We start from the raw sequence: 14,479 nt of genomic DNA on the forward strand, positions 1-14,479 counted from the left end.
CTACGACTTCCGTTTAACAATTTATTTTTAGTTCAATACTGACACCAAATCCGTGTATTTATGGAGCGTAAACGTGCACATAATTGATTCGTCTTGCTAGGCGTATTTGCAATTCTTTGAATGAAGGGGAAAAAATCGATAGTGTAACCTCAGTGTAACTTCGATAAAGTTCCTATGCAACTGTTTACTCATTGAACTTTTCGGTGTTGTCTTTATATATTTACTAGCCCGCGGCTTCGTCCGCTTTGTTTAAAACCTAATAAATTATAGGTATAGGTACTAAAACCTTCCTCTTGAATCACTCTATCTATTAGAAAAACCGCATCAAAATCCGTTGCGTAGTTTTAAAAATTTAAGCATACAAAGTGACATAGGGATTTAATAAGGATTTTTTTTTAAATTTTAACAAAAGATGCAATCCTCGTATAAATGCTATATACTTTAACCTAAGGGTTTATTTGCACTTTTGAACCAACTATTTAAAAACAGGATTCCGGAAGCTCATCTGTATTTAATGCATTTGAACAACGGCCATTATTTAAATGTGCTCCATCATGTATAATTGTGTTGGCAGATTATTTTCCAATCAGTTTGGAATTAGATTGGTCACGCATTTTTTCTTCAAGGCTTTTTAGACTCAATCAATTTTTTGTCACTTAAATTACGATATATTTAAGATAAAGTGCTTCTTACGAAAATTATTTCCTTGTCTATGAAATAGACTTGCTAAAAATATTGATAGATATTATAATCTAAATTGCTATGACTAAAGTAGTATCGAATGAATGTATTGGGTTTGGGTATGAATCAGAAATTGCAGTTTCAATAATAATTATTATATCAGTCTATTTATAGTATTTTTTCCGTTGTTGAGCCAAAAAACTTTTTTTTATTGTTTGAGTGTAATGGTAATTTAGAATAGTTCACAATTTGCAGAAATTAGATATCGATTATTATAAATTATGATCGATATAAGATATCGATTGTAATTTAGTTCGTCTGGTCTCCGTCTCGCACTTTTTGATTGATGTCGAAGGTCTCTACAAATTGCTTATGAATAAATACTAAGCGTGTCTGGTATATTATGCGAAAGTTTTATTTGTAATCAATCATGCTTTATCTGTTTGAAATGGATTGAATTTAAAGGTATTTAACTATGTGTCATAACGGTTAGTTACTAATATATTTGACCTCTTATAATAGCATTATTTAGATGATAAATCGAATATGCATATGTTGAAGCCAATCAGCCGTTTAATTAATAGCCTAGGCTAAACGTACAGTAAACGTAAAGTGAATAGACATCCTAAACCCCGCTTGTCGCTTCAGGCAAAGTGATAGTCAAATGCTTGCCTAATCATCAATTTTATAAAAAAGGCTCTTGATTAACTTGGTAAATATTCTTAGGTATTATCTAGGTAATAGGTACCCGATCGATATCCAGGCGTAACATTTAATATTAATTAATGTATTACGATACTTTTAGAACATTACTTTAAAATCGCCATTTTATGAAGAACCTAGGCTTATTAATGAAGCGGCTGGTTGAAACTAAAATGAATACTCACTCTGACTCTTCACAAAGGATCCTCATCAGTCCCCTGCCTCTCCAGTCTGGGTGTGTAGAGGCTATCCTGATCTCCAGAACTGTATCACATGAGGTCGGTAGTTTGTCCCAGATCCTCGCTTCCCTGTCCAGGTGACTGAGCAGTTTGAGAATACGCTTGAACTTTGGGTGGGGACAGTCCTCTGATTTGTCTGTGTAGTCAACCTCCTGGAGAATGACATTCAATATTTATAGGAATTTACTTTATAAAGTCTAATATATTTATGTACCTATGTAATAATATTCGAAGAATACTGGAAAGGACTTCATAAGATTCAAAAGGTGGACGCTTGTGTCATAATGTATTTCCATTAAGAGTTTCGATACTCTGCATTCTTAAATACTTCGGTAGATTATTCGTATACTGTAGATACAAAAGTTTTTCAATTTCAAAATATTTGATAGCGTTTTTATCGACTTCCGCTGAAGTCGCGTAATAAATAATTGTTTTCAAAATGCTTGCTGAAGCTTCAAAATGGTTCAATTTCGCAAATTTTGATGTTGTTTTTATGACTTCCGAGTTCCGACACAGATGCGCAATAAAGTAATTATTTTTTTACACGTTACTTGCTCTTTTTAATTTAAATTGTTTTGTTTGTTTTGATGGGAAATTAAATTGCATCGAATTGATTTAGGTATTATACTTGACTGTTAAAATAGTTGAAAAACAAGTCAAATTCTTGGAAATGTTTCTAACAAATATTTAGTAAATTCTGACGGCATTATTATCTTAGATTGAATACGTAATAATCGAGTTTGAAAGTGGAATTAATTTATTTTATCATTAAAAATGCAATAAATTAAAAAATATTAATTACAAAAATATACATCAATTAAATATGAATCGATCAAAATTAAATATCCAAATGATGTTCGATATTTCGATATGAATATAGTACCAAAAAATCAGAAGAAAAAATCAATGAGGATAAGAAATTTTCAAGAATAGATATTTCAAGAATCATTTGTCTTTCATTAATTTCCAATACGTGGAAGGAACAATGAAAATCTGAATTTCCGACTCCAAATTACTTGTGGCTTGCTTGTGACATTGTCCGAGTTACATAATACGTGCATAATGCCTATCAAGAAAGTTTGATTTTAGGGATTGTTTATAATATTGTCCTCTTATTATGCCTGCAGAAGGTACAAATATGTCTTGATGATGATGACGATATAAGCGTCCATTCGTCTCTCAAAGATAATAATTTTCTTATTATCACAAAATATGTTGTACCTTATTATATACCTTCCTAGATAAACGGACTACCTACTTATACCAGACAGGTTTTTTTTATTTTTCTTTATTGAAATAAGTAACTGTAGGTATCAAGTTGTTACTTTCATAAATAACTGTTTCTATACTATATAATAGGTCATTGTTTCTATATTTATATTATGACATTATAGTTATTGAACTTTTGAATGGTTTTAAAAACATTTGTTTTTTATATAACATGTTTTAAAGGTAGTTTATACGTTTTCTCAAAAACAGCATTCAGCATATTAAGAGCCTATAAAATTTTCAGGGGCATATTTATTTATGCTTTGTAAGATTGGCATTTAAATTAAGCTACGAAAGGCGGATGGAGATATAAATCATAAGAATGATTAAATTATATTAATGCACAATTACTTTTGAGTTATAATAATAATAATTGTTTGTTATCTACAAAACTTTTTGATATTAAATTAATTCAAAATAACAATGCCAATACGCGTGAAAGCATAATAGACAAACAGGCAGAAAATTAATATTGACAAAGAGTCAAATTTAGCCACCAGAATCATCTATCTGCCAGAAGTTTTATTCTTTATTAAAAAGACGAATCGCCTGCTTATTTAGATTGTAAATACCTATATTTATGCTACGACATTCAACTACGAAGGGACCAACGCCCTTGCAAGAGGCTTCCTTCCCTTCCCAATTATCGGGTTTCTGTCAAACACATCCTTAACGTCGGAAGAAATAAACATAGTAGAGATAAATATTGATCAAATGTCCTGAAATTCAAAACATTTTCTTGTATAAAGAACAAAGAAAATGCTTACAAACATTTCAAGGCTTGAAGTGTATGAAAATAATACTATTAAATGGAAATTATTAGCTAGAGTTTATTTTCACTTTTAGATATCTATCTAACAATATTGTGATAATCAGTATTCAGCATTTAATAGCATTCTGACGTCACGCTGCAGCTGTGGTCACGCTAATCTGAATTTTAATTAAATAGCTATACGAAGAAAAGTAGATTGTTACACAAAAACATTTAATTACCCACAAGTTCAGATAACAGTTATATTTTGTAAATAAACAAAATATTAGACCGATAAATATAACTTTAACACGTTTAATATTCAGAGCGTGTAATTCTCGCGACATTAATCGACACCTGGCCGGAAGAAACATATTAAAGATATTTATTTACATTACCTTTGGCACGTGCTTCGTTTAACTGACTGTGCTGACAGGAAAGGAAGTAAGGTTTTGAAAACTGTCTTCTTACGTAACTTTTTCTACTTGGCACGCGCTTACGCTTTACGCGTTATAATTTGTTTTGGTAAAACAGGTAGGTTGAAACTTTGAAAGATACCCCAATGTCAAGTTATAATCATGGTATTTTGTGATTAATGTTTTTGATTGAGCTACGGATTTTAATCGCTACTTGTATTCAATCCAAAGATGTGACAAAAAAAAATAAAAACTGTCAAAAAAAGCTAGTCTGATATAATAGCATGACATGATTAAAAATATTATAATCTTAAATTTCAAGGAACTAAAGAAATACCACATTTTACTCACATCTCTCTTAGCAATCCCATTGATGACCATGCCGACAAATTTGCCATCTTCATCAACAACCGCGATAGACACTCCATCTTGCAGAGTGCTGGCCGCATAGTCTTCTAATTCGAAGCATCGGGACTCGGGCGTTTCGAGTAGGTTGATGGTCTGGTTCAGGGGTTCGTCGCGGAAGAAATATCTGTATGAACAAAAAATATAATAAGAGATTAGCATTTAAACAAATTGATAGTAAGTCTCTTCCGAAGTTAAAATAATATCAATTGTTATGTTTTTGTCTCTGTATTTTCCGAAGGTATGTAAAGTACTTTACCGCAAAATGTCTTTGTTATAAATGTGCGAACCTTGCTTACATCGTCTCAAACTTTTTGGTCTGTGTAGCGCATGTCGCGTGACGCACGATACGTACGATAATTATCGTACAAATACGATAATTTTTAGTTAAATGTCTATAGTGTGAAAAAAAGTTTCACTTTTACCGTGGTTTCATAAAACCACACAACATTTTTTTCTAATGTGAGATTCGTTATTTGGAGAATAGGTTTCTAAATGAAAATAAAGTAGGTACGTAATCATTGTTTACTTTGATACATTTTTTAAGATTAATTTTGTACACAGTATGGAAATTCAGTAATGAAGAATAGAGTACAAACCTTCTCAAGAAGTCAATAACGGCATCTTTATCATTGGTGGTGAGTTTTCGGAGACTGTAGGCGGGCTTGGAACGTGGCCGAAGGCTCAGCTCTTTGAGTTGAGCTGGTAGCTTATCCGCCAACTGCGAAAGATGATTATAATCAAAATAGAGTCATCAAGATAAAATAAGTATTATCTTTCTGTATAAATTTTACCACTGCGAAGACTGGCACTACCCTAACATAGAAATAGGTTAAAGATTAAACCCATATTATATATTCATTTTCGTTTCATTATTGATAGTGAATATAAGTGCCCTTACGCACTAGCGGTTAACCGCGGGGGCGGCTAACCGCGCGGTTAGTCGCTTTCCCATTTTAATATGATTGTACGCACTAATCTCTCGTATAATTCTCTTAACTAAATTAAAAATAAAGTAAATTTGCGTAAAGAATCAATGTTATTAACAAAAGAATGCTACACTAATTACTTAAAAAATATTGAAAACTCTATAAAGAACCATCCCAAATATTTCTGGACACATGTCAAAAACTTGAGGAAGGGAAGTCTTTCTTATCCTTCCACCATGTCACTTGGTAATGAGTCTAGTAGTAACCCAAAAGATATATGTGATCTATTTGCTAAGTATTTCTCCTCTGTCTTCAATCCTACACAACACATGGACTACAAATCTATATCTTCACCCAATGCATCCATCGTAGCTTCTGGGCTCAGTACATTTTCAATACCAGGCCATACAATTAAAAAAGCACTACTGGCCCTGGACTCGAGCAAAGGCCCAGGTCCAGACAATATCCCACCTATATTTCTTTCGCGTTGTGCAGACGGGCTGTCCGTTCCACTGTCACTGATCTTTAATACCTCGCTAAACAATGGTTTGTTTCCATCAGTTTGGAAACAAGCTCGAATTGTTCCCATTTTTAAGAGTGGCAATCGTGACCTCATTTCAAATTATCGCCCAATCTCCATTCTTTCTACCTTGTCAAAGGTTTTTGAGTCAATGGTTTATAATGTACTCTACAAGCATCTTCATAGTCTTCTCTCTGATTCCCAACATGGTTTCATGGCTAAAAAGTCTACAAATACAAATCTTGTCTCATATGTAACTTGCCTTATTGCGGCAGTTGATCAGGGTTACCAAGTCGACGCAATTTATACTGATTTCTCAAAGGCTTTTGACAAGGTAAACCATTCAATTTTAGCACAGAAATTGGAACTGCTTGGAGTGTCTTCCACCGTCTTGAATTGGTGCAAATCATACTTAGATACCAGGCCATCATCTGTTGTTCTCAATGGTTGTCAATCAGAAAGTTATATTGCAACTTCAGGTATTCCTCAGGGCTCGAATTTAGGGCCCTTATTTTTCAATGTTTTCATTAATGACATGCCAGATGTATTCAAACACTCTATTCCATACCTTTTTGCAGATGATCTCAAATTAATTCGTGTAATTCATTCAGAAACAGATCCAAATTTACTTCAATTAGATCTGGAAAAATTAAATGAGTGGTGTGTTTGTAATATGATGCTCCTAAATTGTGATAAATGCTACCACATAAAATTCACCCGCAACCGCAAGATCATAAAGTCTTCATACAATATTCACGGTTCATCGTTGCAAGAGGTTAAGGTAGTCCGCGATCTAGGAGTTTACCTTGATGCACAATTGCGTTTTACATCTCACTATGACAACATATTGGCTGCAGCATATCGCTCGCTTGGCTTCATCTTACGGTGCTCCAAAGAATTCAAGGATCCTAAAACAGCGCTTGTACTTTACAACAGCTTCGTTCGTAGTCGTCTGGAGTATTGTTGTACAGTCTGGAACCCAACTTATCAAACGCATATAAATCGGATCGAGCGTTTACAAAAATTACTGGTCCGTTGTCTAGCATTCAGAACTGGAATTGGTAAAACTTGCACAAGTTATCTGGACAGACTCAATAACTTCAAGATGTTGAGCTTAAAAACTCGACGGACAATGTTAGATATAGTTTTCTTATATAAAATAATCAATAACAATATTGATTCTCCTGAATTATTGGGCAGAATATGTATTAATGTCCCCGCCAGGATCCCTCGATATCCCTGCGCTATTCTCAGAACTCCTCCATTTCGAACAAACTTAGGGAAGCATTCCCCAATAGTTAGACTTACCCATGAGTACAACGTTGTTGCAGCAAAGTCGCGTGAAATTGATATTTTTCACAATTCACTTGCGGTATTCAAGCGTATTCTTTATAATCATTTCAATGAAACATGTCAACACAATAAATAAAATTTAAATACCTATGTAATAATAATAATAGTAGTCAGCGTTAGTCCTTTAATTACTAATATTATTAAAAACGATATTATTGCAAATTTTAATTTGGATCCACTTTGGATGTAGTATTTCAATTATTGTTTAGCTTTTTGGTGTATAATTGCAAACATTCCTGCATCAGAAATTGTAATTCATCTTTCTTTTTTCATTTTTTCATTAAACTAACATGATATTATTGTTATCCGTTTAAATATACGATTGTTGTAATTTCCTATAAGTAAAGAAACATATTGTTATAGTACGATTAGCAATTTTAGTATTAAGAGTCTGTAAATTATGTTTTCTTTGTTGGAAATTCCTAATAAAAATAAAATAAAAATAAAATAAACTATTCCCTAGTACTATGTAGTTGGATTCGTTAAAATTTGTATTTACGAACGTTGAAAAAAAGGAACGCGCCAAAACACGGCGACAATTCCCACTATAAACATAAACCTACAAATTAACGCATATAGTATTAAATGTATATGTATTTTTTATATTACACGATATGTTAATTAGTATGAAGTTAAAAACTACATTATGATACTAAGCAGTGATTTCGTTTGTTAGTGATGAGTTTTCTAAGATAAATGATGGTTTAAGTCTCATTTGATGAAATCAATACAATTACATGAACCCTTAACAATATCGACTTACTTCAGAAAAGGGGAAAAATTTCTTAATTACTATACGGAACATCGAGAGTGTTTTCAAAGAACGACAAGAAGAAACTGAAGGTATGACATACTGAACTGAACTAATTCAGGACAGCGTCATTCCCTGTAACCTGATACCACAAAAGATTAACCGACCAAGGAATGACCATAAAATTAGTCACCCTCGTTGCATACAATTAAAATTGCGTTCTTCCATTTACGTTATTAAGCTTAAGCCGTTTATTGCACATTTATACGGAATATATTAAAATACTGTTTATGTTGCGGCAGGTCAGTAATTTGAAAGCATTAACTTTACTCGTCACGGAAGTTTTTGTTAACTACTAGGTAGGTACTACTAGCTACTGTTATGAATCAACTACATGAAATCAACAACATGCATTCTAGGATCAACTTATGAATACAATGTGATGTAAAATAAGCTCGTTATTAAGCTGATCTATATTGACGATAATAGAATTAATAGTTGTGCGTCAGTGAATGCTCGTAAAATCTAATCGGAATAACTTTGTAACTTTTTTATAAAAAAAAATTAAAAATAATTGGCTGAAACATCAGGAATTAATTAACTGGTGATTAAAAAAAATATTTTATATACAAATCTGTTTTAGGACAGGTCACATAACAGTGGTTAATGTATTGAAAGGAGACGAACATAATTATATAACTTTTGGACACTTGGTATAGCAGAGTTTTTTAAATAGAGATATATTTATTTATATTTTTAAAACAAATAACTACATTGACTTCATAACATGAGTGACACTTGTACTATAAGTTATGACATTATGCAAGATCATAATTGCATTATCAATTGTGACAATTATGATAATTATAATGTTATTCAAGAATTATAGTCAAGTTATGTCAAGTGTGACATATGCAAACATAATAATTATTTATTTATTTATTTTGCAGAAGTACTCGCTCTCTTACATAAATAAATCAATTTGATAAGTCAAAATAGCTACTACATTTACACGCAATACTTGTTGCCCTATTTAGTTAAGTTATATATAAATTCTGTAGTTTTTAGATAGTTCCTTTGTAAGGATCCAGTCTCAATATAAATTTGTATGTATGGTGTACGTAGATTGTAATGAGTGAAAACACCGTATACAATTAACTGTAAAAAATTAGCATTAGCTAGCAATTTCCAGCTTATCAATTTTTAGGTAAACGTTATTTCCACTATTTCGACTGTATAGGTAAGTAAACAGTCTTACTTGGATTAGAGGCTTGATTCGTTACGGGGTTATTAAAATAAATATATAATTATAATATGCAATGAATCTAAATGTAGCATAAAATAGTAATTGAACTGTGTCGAATGCCAATCAATTACAATTATAAAATATGCCCTACAAATGACATAATATGCAAACTTTACGGACACAATATCTATTACCTACTGTATAAATTATAGACTAGTGAAACGAAAGCTAAGTCACGTAGTATACAAGTACTTGAGAATGAGTAAGCCCATTGACAATATTGTTTCTCACGGATCATTTTACTCCTATTTATTCCCTTTACGTCATTATCTATACATATAATAAATCTGTAGAAGGGTCAATTCTGTACATTGAAAATATTGAAAAAATAAATACCAGGGGGTGTTACTGGATCGATACCAAACCCAAATATGTGATTAAAAAATTTTTTGTCTGTCTGTCTGTCTGTCTGTCTGTCTGTCTGTATGTGAAGGCATCACGTGAAAACTAACGGTTCGATTTCGATGAAACTTGGTATAATTATATCTTATTATCCTGGGCGTAAAATAGGATACTTTTTATCGTGGAAAAATACGTAGAAAAAAAATAATCTTAATTTTTCAGTTTTATCCATAGACGTTGTTCCGTAGAACCGCGAACACATGTTGCTTATTATTATAGGCCTAGCCGTATTTGGGTCCAATAGATATTTATAAGATGTCATTGTCAGAGTTACTCAAAATGGAGAAATAAACCATCCACGCGAAGACCGACATCCGCGCGGACGGAGTCGCGGGCGGAAGCTAGTGCGTCATATATTTATTGACTACTTACGTTTCACAAAGGTAAAGCATATAGGTTACATTTCATTTGAGTGCTTCATTTATAAATGTACGTTTTGTTACTTTGTACTGCTGGTTCCTAAAGGCCACAGAAGAGTGACGTCAGTCCTCTCAAAAAGAGTTGTTTCATTCTTATTATCCCCGCGTCATAATACTAGATACTTTTTATTAAAGTGTTTAACGATTATGTATAAGCTTTGCATATTATTGTGTATTTTGTTGTACATAGTAGTTTAAATAATTTTAAACTTGAATCAGAATAAACAGTTGTCTGACAGTTTCAGGTCAACTAGACGATTTGATATTCTTGCATTGGCTTAATAGAGTCGTGACTGGAAATACTTGCAAAATGGACTTCAGATACCATCATTAATTTGAGCAATTTAATCATTATTACTTATGTTAATAGGGTTGAAATTTGCTCTCAAAGGTTTATTTAAATCCAGTCTCCTGCGAACTAATTAGGCTTTAAAACAGTTTAGGTCTGTTAGGGATTGTTCAACAATTGTCACCTTGATTTAAACTTAAAACGCGTTAATAATTTTGATAAAAGTTCTTGGAATAAAAATGCAACCTTGTACCAAAATATAGGAATTTATGATTATTGTTATGAAGTATATTCTTTGATCTTTCCCTTAATCACTATTGTTTAATTTTTTCACTCGGTAACATCGCGTCCTTTTAAAAGACCTTTAACTTATATTATGATAAAATTTATGCTAAGCAGCTGTTAACGAATACTCTCGAACGCAAAAAAACGTTTAATACAAATTTATACTAGATATTAAAAAATAATAAAAGGAAAAGAAAATATGTATTAACATTGAATACAGTTGTAAAAGTTTGAATAAAATTTCGACGATATTATCCGAAAAGAGATTTCTTAAGAACCTAACTTTCTTATACCGGAAAGCAGCAAGAAAATCTACTATTATTTAATTTGTATATAATTAATACATAGATTATATCTTTGTACAATTTACATGAGTAATTATTATTTGTTTTCCACTGATTGATTATGTGTACTGACAAATGATTGTTGTAAAAGCAATCATTTGTTGACAACTAAATTGATGTAACGTTTAATATTCGCATTTGATACAATGTATTACAAATAAATATATTTTATTAAATTATGAGCATTGTAAAGTAATAATGAAATTATTATTGATTAAAAGGTAAATAAGTTTTACGTATTTAATATCTACATATTTACTTCTAGTTGGTACTCGTTTTTAAAGCAGTTTACTTGCGGAGGTATTATGAAAGGAATGACTTAAATGAATCGATCGGAATGTAAATTTAAAATAACGTATTAATTATTATTGAAGTGAAACTTCTTTATCGGGGTTGGAAAAAAATGTAGTGTAACATTTTTTCGTTACGCGTGACATTTTTCTGTTACGCGCCTTTTTTCTTATCGCCACCTGCCACGCGTGATTCGACGTATTTCTGTAAAGTTGCATATAAGGTAAAGGCTCCTAATACGGCGGTAGTCAAAATCGCTTCCTAATACGGTGGTATTTATATTTTCGAGTTTTATTCCTGTTTTATAAATTTTAAGTACACCAAAACGTAAGCTATTTATTCCAAATTTATTACTCCATGACTTAACTAACGTTTGCAAGTATAGCACATAGACAACACAACAAGATCAATCAATCTGTGTAATGGCATCGACATGAGAGGTGTTTCCATACAAACGCGAAACAACAAAAGTAAGTACACTAATATTTATAAACTAAGTTTTTCGTATTAATAAACCGTTCAAGTTTGTGTATGTATTGTTTATTACATTTTCCTACTATTACACTCACTATTTAAATAGCTTGTTTCATATTTGTAAGTCATTTTCTACCCAAAAAATAAGAAATAAAATACCGCCGTAATACGATACAGATTTTATAGATTAATCCTAATACGGTGGCATAACTCCGAAATAGGAAAAATACTGGGCATGTTTAATTGTTTATAACTTTCATTTTATTTACTTATTGAATTAATTCCAAGATTAGTTGAAATATTTATTAATCTGATAAATTAGAAACCATATTCTGCGGTATGTGTTCTTAATTAGAAATCCAGTTAAATATGAAAACGGTTGAGTACAAAATGTTTGTTTCTTAGAAGGGGTAAAAATAGGAAGGTGTATTTTAATGTATCACAAATCATTTATTTTGTATAACTGTTGATTCGAGTTTGACACATCTGAGCCAAAAAACTGTTATCATTTGATTAAGCATTTACATTCTCTTGTTTATCGAATTTTTGATGGGTCAGAATTAGGATTATTAAAAACACGAGTAGTTTTCCTATTACGGTGGTAGATATTTCCAGGTAACTCTGTATTAGGTTATATGATCTCCTATTACGGCCCTAATATAATATAACTTAAAATTACCAGATTTAGGGTTGCGTAAATAAATAAGAAGTGTTGTGTCTTTTTTTGTAGATTCTTAAAATAAGAATAGATATGCGTGTTTTTTTTTCGATAAAACTAAAAGCATAAATGAAACACATTAAAAGTGAATCAACGTAATCAAACCAATGGTCAATGAATAAAAAACTTACAATTTACTTTACTAACACATTCCTATTATTTAACAAATATTATTTGTACGGAACTTCAATGAATATAATTTCTGACCCTCCGTATTAGGAGCCGCCTACCGCAGTATTAGGCTCTGACCAAAATCATACCTCCGTATTAGGGAAAATCGACCTGACTATTTAAATATTTTTTTAAAATAAGAAATATCATGAAAATAAACATAGACTCAACAGCAATACAAAATTTAAGTTCCACTTTTAACGATAAAGTGGTTTGGCACCTTTAGAAAGACTTACAAATGCTTATTTTTGATACTTACTTTCAAATGTTGCGAAATACCTCCGTATTAGGTGCTTTTACCTTAGTAAATTATTTTTTGAAAAAATAAGATCATAAAGAAGTTTCACTTCTTACGTGTGTACACTAGTACACGCACACATTTTTTATTATTATGTCGACGTGATTTATATCAATATTCTCTTTTCAGTTAATATATTTACGAAAGAGTAGTTAATCTATTTCAAGTTTGAAAAAATATAGGTTCTTAAATGCAGCATAGAAAAACGTCCACATAATTTTTTATACAATATTTTGTTTATTACAGAGTAGATATTATATCCAGTTGAAATTTAGTATTTTCGAGTACCTAACGTGTGAAAAAAACCTGATCCTTAAATTGTGTTCAAATTTTTTATAAATTGCTTTTAATTTATCAACGTTTACTGAAATGAATTTTTGCCGAAACTGTTGACAACCAAACTACCCGTTATTTTAATCACAATATTTATTATTCTTGACACAAAGCGAGTTAATTACACAGTGCATTTTTTTACATATTTTTGTACCTATATGATACTTGTACCTAATAAAAACTAATTCAACTCACTTCCTTATTCAAATGAGCTATTTTTTAATGGAACCAACAACTTTATGATACCTACCTACTTTTAGCAGCTAAAACTGTTCTATATTGTGAATATTTCAATTGTATTAAAATTAGACTAACAATCTGTTGATAAATTCTAAAATTACATTCATTGTTTATTATCCGTTAACTGAACTCGCTATTTTTAATTTATACCTAAATCGGTATAAAAACAAAGTTTAAGCTTTTTTAAATTCACACAGACTACTGTGAATGGTAAAAATTTTTTTTTTCATTAAAATAAAATAAAAATATGAATATTTTTTTAGAAGGGCGTACATTTTTTCAAACATAAATATACGTTGAATAAGGACAAAATACGTAAAATGATAAATTCAGGAAGTACGTAAGAAGCTATTCAGTAAACCGTTTTAATTCTCATATGATTTTATGTTACGGTATTTTTTATTCAAGCACTGGTCGGCCTTGACCGCGAAACTTTGCTCCAATCTCGCGGGAACAATAAGCTTTTGTCAAAGATGTTCACTTGCAGTTTCTAGAAGACGTTTGGATTAAGCAAAAGTGTTTATAATATTTTTAGTATATTTGAGTTCGTAAAAATTTTCTAGTTTATCTTGCAGGTACTTTCAGATAATTTTCTAAGAAGGTAACTAATTTTCAGTCAAAGCTCTTCGGTTGTTTTCAGGTGAAAGAACAGCAAGAAGGCATTTTGGATAGACGAACATTCGAGCTTAAATAAATAAAATTAATTATTATGTGCTAACTGTTAACTATTAGATAGTGTTATCTTTTAAATTGTTAATTCCTTTAAATGATACTATAATAACAAGCATTATTTACATAGTTGAATATGTTTTTCGATTTAATAACTTGAGCGTTTACAATGGATGATCTGCATTTTATAAACAACCTATTATATTTTTCAAGACGAGTCTTGC

At 31.1% G+C, this 14,479-nt stretch overlaps 1 protein-coding gene across 1 annotated transcript in view; it reads right to left on the bottom strand.

The window, feature by feature from the left end:
- LOC123697227 (arylalkylamine N-acetyltransferase 1-like) overlaps window positions 1-14,479 on the bottom strand; it is a 31,111-nt gene that overhangs the window by 6,052 nt on the left and 10,580 nt on the right. Inside the window, exons 2-4 of the mRNA XM_045643666.1 lie at window positions 5,063-5,184; window positions 4,410-4,590; window positions 1,569-1,774 (exon numbers count right to left, since the gene is read on the bottom strand). Coding sequence (XP_045499622.1) covers window positions 1,569-1,774; window positions 4,410-4,590; window positions 5,063-5,184 — 509 coding nt within the window. The remainder of the gene's footprint in view (window positions 1-1,568; window positions 1,775-4,409; window positions 4,591-5,062; window positions 5,185-14,479) is intronic.

This window comes from Colias croceus, chromosome 14 (assembly GCF_905220415.1).
Source record: "Colias croceus chromosome 14, ilColCroc2.1".
Taxonomy (NCBI): Eukaryota; Metazoa; Arthropoda; class Insecta; order Lepidoptera; family Pieridae; genus Colias; species Colias croceus.